We start from the raw sequence: 6,597 nt of genomic DNA, 5'->3' as shown, positions 1-6,597 counted from the left end.
CTCGCTACGTGGCTTCTCCTGCATAGTGACTTCTGGGTGGTTGGAGTCCTTCTGGGGACTCAGGGCTCCAAAGCACATGCCTGAAAGAGACAGAGCCAGGTAGAGTCTGTATTGCTCTTATGAATGAGCCTCCAAAGCCAATCTGGGTCTCTTCTAAGAGAGTCACGGAGGCCAGCGTATAGTCAAGGGGAGGCCAATCAGACATGCCTTTTAATGGGAGGAGCATCAGAGAATTTACAGGCATGTTTTAAGACCTTCATGGAATAGGCAGGGGGGTTGCTGTCTTACTTTTTAATTTTTAAAAAAGGTGACAAGAATGCTTCTCAAGCAGTTCCCAATCCACATGTTAGGTATAAATTAAACTACTGTTGAAATTCTAAAGATGCTGATCCATGTTAGCATGCTAGATTCTTTTTGTTTTTTTAAAGAAACTCAGGAACCTAGGGGTAAGACGGGAATAAAGACACAGACCTACTAGAGAATGGACTTGAGGATATGGGGAGGGGGGAAGGGTAAGCTGTGACAAAGTGAGACAGTGGCATGGACATATATACACTACCAAACGTGAAATAGATAGCTAGTGGGAAGCAGCCGCATAGCACAGGGAGATCAGCTTGGTGGTTTGTGACCACCTAGAGGGGTGGGATAGGGAGGGTGGGAGGGAGGGAGACGCAAGAGGGAAGAGATATGGGAACATATGTACATGTATAACTGATTCACTTTGTTATAAAGCAGAAACTAACACACCATTGTAAAGCAATTATACTCCAATAAAGATGTTAAAAAAAAAAAAAAGAAACTCAGAATTGGGCAATTAGTTAGATCTTAGCCTCTTAGGAAATCATCACACACACACAAAAAGAGTTATGTATTACTGCTGGCACCCATGGGTCATTTTTATCACCCAATGAAAGGTCTAGTTTCGTTAAAAACACTTGGAGGATTAATCTAATATGAAGTTGCTACAACTACAAGCATAAACTTTTTGGTTTTTTACCTTATCTCAAGATTTTCTTTTTTCTTTGTCATTATAAAAGAGGATTATTACTAGTGTGAGGACAGACCTCACAGAGAGCACACAGTAGGTGCTCAATATGTGTCTGCGGAATTGACTTGCTGTACAACTGCATCAGTGAATTCCAATCTATAGTTAAGCAGACATTGTCTAAGCGATGGCCATAGGAACAGCTGGTCTTAGTATATACCCTGAAGACTCAAAGCTTGCTTTATCATAGAGCTGGATCAAGAATAATTGTGGTGTACAATATTAGGGTTCCCTCAGAGAAGCAGAATAGCTGTGAGTGTCATAGGGGATTTATTGTAGGCATTTGACCTTACACATCTTGGGAACCAGTTAAACTGTCTACGTCAGTGTGTTGTCCCCAAGTCTGCTGTGGGTCTGTGGCCAGCAGGGTTGGCAACAGGAAAAGAAGACGACCTTGCAGTGGAGAGAACAAGGTCAATTTGGAAACCAGGAGGATATGCTGGAACCCCCAGGAGGCTGTGTCTCATTGGATCTCCAGTTGGTCTTTTATTTCCTCAAAGCCCACGACCTTGATGCTTTAAGGTGAGCTGCAGACGAGCTGGTACTTCCCCAGAGAAGCACCTGTCCCAGGTGGACACGAACAGGTTCAATCACATAAAGTGACCCAGGATTTGGGACCCCGACAGACAAGTTGAGCAGCAGCTGGGGGAGCTGTGGGCGTGGATGCTGCTGTCCCCCCAAAGTGAGCCAGGAGACCCGTAATGATGGGTGTGAGCCCCAGTGCCATCTGCTCTACACCCTCCATGGGGGCTGGGGGTGCAGAATTCATGTTGAACAGGTGGCATCTTCTTCCTGTGCGGGGAAGAGGGTACACACGCCCATGGTTGGTGGACATGCAGTTACTACAACCTCTTGGGGAGTAACTTGGCAAAATGTATTAAAATTACACACACATGCCCCGTTGACCCAGAATCCCACTCCTGGGAATCCTTATACTAATAATGTAAGGATATATGTTCAACGTTGAATAAATTGTGGATAATTCATAGTAACGGATCGTTCTCAATAGTTCATTAAAAATAGTGAATTAGCACGATATCTGGGGACCTGGAGCAATTTGCATGAGGTATTAAAAGAGAAGCTGGAGCAGAGTGTGTATGCTTTGAACCTATGTTTTCCTAAAACAATGACAAAAATATTTTGTATATGTATATATACATGTATGTGTGGTCTTATATGTTTAGAAATAATTTTACAAGCATAGGGAAATATGGAAAAGATCAATACTAGGTTGCTAAGATTGGTTAAGTGGGGTGGGGTGGGGTGGGGTGGGGTGAGGAAGTGGACAGGAGCCACATGAAGAGAAAAAGGCAAATGTAAGACTGGGCCAAACACAGATCTAACACCATTTGATGAAGATGATCTCTCTTAAACCATCAATCAGGGTTATGCGTGTGTGTTTATACGTAATTTATCTCTACGAATACTCTATACCTTGAAGTGTATTTAGCCTGTTATTAATATAGTCACTCCATCCTTCTAAGTCTTACTTTTTACATGACAAATTATTTTCCATCACTTTTCCATTCACTTTCAATCTGTGTGCCTTTATAATTAAAGGGCATCACTTTTAGACAAGCTGAAGTTGGGTCTCTTTTATCCATTCTGACCATTCTACTTTTTAATTGGAGTGTTTAGGCCATTAACATTTAATATGATTATTGATGGGATTGGATTTATTTTATTTATTATTTATTTTCTGTTTGTCCCTTTGCTACTTTTTAACTGTTTTTAAGAATAATTTTAAATTCCCAGAGAAGGTACAAAGATAACTACGGACTGAATGTTTGTGTCCCCCCTCCATATTCATGAAAGTTGGAATCCTAACCCTCGATGTGATGGTTTTTGGAGGTGGGGCCTTTGGGAGGTGAATAGGTCATGAGGAGGGAACCCTCATGAAGGGGATTAGTGCCGTTATGAAAGAGGAGGAAACACAGGATCCCTCTCTTTCTCTTTGTTGTGAGGATGCAACAAGAAAATGGCCATCTGCAAACCAGGAAGAGGACTCTCACTGGAACCCAACCATGCTGGCACCCTGATCTTGGACTTCAAGCCTCCAGAACTCTGAGAAATAAATTTCTGTTGGATATAAGCCACCCAGACTATGGTATTCTGTTATAGCAGCCTGAACAGACTGAGACACTAGTACAGAGAATTTTGGTTCCCCCATTGTTAACATCTTACACTATAACTTACAATGGTACAATTGTCACAAGTAAGAAGCCAACATTGGCACATTACTGTAAACTAGACTCCAGACTTTATTTGGATTTCACCAGTTTTTCCATTAATGTCCTCTTTCCAATACAGGGTACAACGTTGCATTTAGTCATTATGCCCTCTGGTCACCTTTGGTCTGTGACAGTTTCTCAGTCTTTCCTTGTTTTTCATGACGTTGATTGACAGTCTCAAGGAGTCCTGGACAGGTATCCTGTAGAATGTTTTCCAACTTGGGCTTATCTGATGTTTTTCTCATGCTTAGACTGGGGTTTTGGAGTCTTGGAAAGACTACCGTGGATGTGAAGTACCTTTCTCATCACATCATATCAGAGGGTTCATATCATATCAACATGACTCATCACTGGTGATGTTGACTTTTATCACTTGGTCAAGGTGGTGTTTGCCAAGCTTCTCCACTGTAAAGGTACTATTTTCCCTTTTTTATACCCTCCTCTTTGGAAGCCAGTCACTAAATCTACTCCACCCTCAAAGGAATTAACCTCTACATCCTAGAGAGGGAGCTTCTACCTATATTATTTGAAATTCTTTTGTAAGGAAGATTTGTTTCTTGTTCCTATTTATTCCATCATTTGTTTATATTATTAATAGGATGGACTCACGTATATTTCTTTTATACTTTGGGTTATAATTCAGTTCCGTGTTATTTATTTTGTTGTTCAAATTGTTCCAGCTTTGGTCACTGGGAGCACTTTCAGGTTGGTTCCTGTGTCCCTTTGACTTGTCCCTATTCTAAAGTTTTATGATTGGATCTACCCTGAACTTTTCAACTTTTCAGATATATGAGCCAATAAGAATCCCCTCCCCACTTTTTTTTGCTTAACCTAATTGAGTTGGCTATCTGTCAACTGCAAGCAAAAAGAGACCTGATAGAATATATACTATATATATATCTGATATGTAAGAGATGTAATATATACCAGACTCAGACAAAGTAGGACTGTTAAAATTATTATTGAGGATTATTAAGCAAATATTAAAGTACGTGGAAAAATGATCATACCCCAAATTTAGGCCAATAGAGTTACTGGTCTTGAACAGATAATTTAACTTTGAATTTCCTGGCAGCCAAAGCAAAAATAGAAATATGATGAGTTATATAACACTTGTCTGATTAAAGGAAACATACCAACCTCTTAAGAGAGATAAAGTTATCCTTGATTCAAATGTCACAAATATTTTCTCATGAGGATCCTTACTTGTGAGAATATTAAACAGCATCAGGATTTTTCTAAAGATGCCATAACATTCCAATATAAAAGCAAAAGACCTTATTATTTCAGTGCAATTTAGTAAAGGCATTTCTGTAAGAAGTTAAGTTCTTATACTCTATAAACTTGATATACACTGAGCACTTAGGAAACTGGAGGAATGGATCAGTAGTCTGTCTTAGACTATCTTTTCCAAATACCCTTGGATATTTGAAGGATAGCAGCCAAACTATTTCTTTAAAAATAATACACACAACACACACATATTACTTAAAGGGTAGTCTCTAGGTCAGGTGCACACACACACACACACATACACACAGCCTGGCAGGGTTGAATCCCAGTTTGAAGCTGTTCAGAATAAGACTAGTAAGAAAAACATTCATCTCTGATCAAGGGTATAAACTGTAGAGATTAAAAAAAAAAATCTCTAGATCAGGATTCCAACTCTAGTATTTGACCTGGAGACTTAACATTTCAGTTTCCACTGATGCTAGTGAATTTTGTGTCTATTTCTCTACCTATCAGCCCAACAAACTCCTTCTAACTTTTCTGTTGGAAAAGCATTTTCTGCAGAATTTAGTGAGATTATTCCTAAAGAAAGTGCTCCTAACACACTAAGGTTAATAGGTTTGAATGCAAGGGGAAGTGAGCCCAAAGAAAATCCCCTCCCAGGGAATTTCCTGGCAGTCCAGTGGTTAGCACTTGGCGCTTTCACTGCCGAGGGCCCGGGTTCAATCGGGGAACTAAGATCCTGCAAGCCACATGGTGCAGCCAAGAAAAAAAAAAGGAAATCCCCTCCCAGATATTTGCTTTCATTCCTGTTGCTTTTCCCCTTCCTCACAACTTCAAATGTGCTGCACCTTGGCATTTGCAGGCTAAAACTGACTGCTGGGCATTCCATGCCTGGCCCCTCTGGATCTACATCAGAGCTCCAAACCCACATTTCATTTGCATTCAGGAGCCCACCTCACAGGGAGCTGGCCCACCTCCTGACTTGGATGCCATCTCCAGAAAGGTTTACCTTCCAGAAGCTAAGTGAGTTAATCCGCTTACCGAGGGTTTGGCTGCTTCTCGCCTTCTAATGGTATTTTCCTGTCACCGACCAGCTGTCTCTTCTGTCATTGAGTTTCTATAGTGCTGTAGGATTTAAAGCAGGATAGATTAGCCTAAGTGAAAGACTTTGAATCACAACACTCCAGTAGAGCATAGGAGTTCCAGTTCCTAGGGAGGCTGGTGGCTTGGAAGGAACCCCAAATAGCATCCTGAACCCAGGCCTTAGAGGAACAATTTGTTCAAAACACTCGAAGGCTTATCTAAGTCAGCATGGCCAAAATGTGGACCAGCCATATACGCTGCACATCAGTCAGCCTAACATCTGTATGATGGTTTACTTGATACTTCTTCAAATCGTTTTGTGTTTTAAAACTTAAATGCATTTATTTAAATATGAGATTAGAGAGCGGGACGTTCGGCTGGCAAGCGGGAACCCCTTAGTCGTGCACGGAGAAAGAACGATTTAAAAATGGGTGATGTTGAGAAGGGCAAGAAGATTTTTGTTCAGAAGTGTGCCCAGTGCCATACTGTGGGAAAGGGAGGCAAGCACAACACTGGGCCAAACCTCCATGGTCTGTTTGGGCAAAAGACAGGTCAGGCTGTCGGATTCTCTTACACAGATGCCAACAAGAACGAAGGCATCACCTGGGGAGAGGAGACGCTGATGGAGTATTTGGAGAATCCCAAGAAGTACATCCCTGGAACAAAAATGATCTTCACTGGCATTAAGAAGAAGGGAGAAAGGGCAGACTTGATAGCTTATCTCAAAAAAGCTACTAATGAGTAATAGTTGGCCACTGCCTTATTTATTATGAAACAGATGTCTCATGACTTTTTATGTGTACCATATTTAAATTGATCTCATACACTAGAATTCAGATCATGAATGGCTGATGTAATATTTCTGTCCTGATTTAAATAAGATTGGCTTGTGGCTAAATGAATATGGTCAACTTTTTGAATTTTGCTAGTAATTCTGGTTCAACAAGTACTATCACTGTTTTCCCGTTCTGAAGAGATGATTAAACTTGAATAAGGAAGGTTAAA

At 40.8% G+C, this 6,597-nt stretch overlaps 1 protein-coding gene across 1 annotated transcript; it reads left to right on the top strand.

The window, feature by feature from the left end:
- The first annotated feature begins 6,004 nt into the window (after nucleotides 1-6,004).
- On the top strand, nucleotides 6,005-6,363 carry LOC133085685 (cytochrome c-like). The gene has a single exon (XM_061182854.1). It carries the CDS (start codon nucleotides 6,020-6,022, stop codon nucleotides 6,335-6,337), a length of 318 nt encoding a protein of 105 aa, XP_061038837.1. The 5' UTR covers nucleotides 6,005-6,019; the 3' UTR covers nucleotides 6,338-6,363.
- Nucleotides 6,364-6,597: the final 234 nt, after the last annotated feature.

This window comes from Eubalaena glacialis, chromosome 2 (assembly GCF_028564815.1).
Source record: "Eubalaena glacialis isolate mEubGla1 chromosome 2, mEubGla1.1.hap2.+ XY, whole genome shotgun sequence".
NCBI classification, from domain to species: domain Eukaryota; kingdom Metazoa; phylum Chordata; class Mammalia; order Artiodactyla; family Balaenidae; genus Eubalaena; species Eubalaena glacialis.
This window is presented reverse-complemented; position numbering and strand designations above follow the sequence as displayed.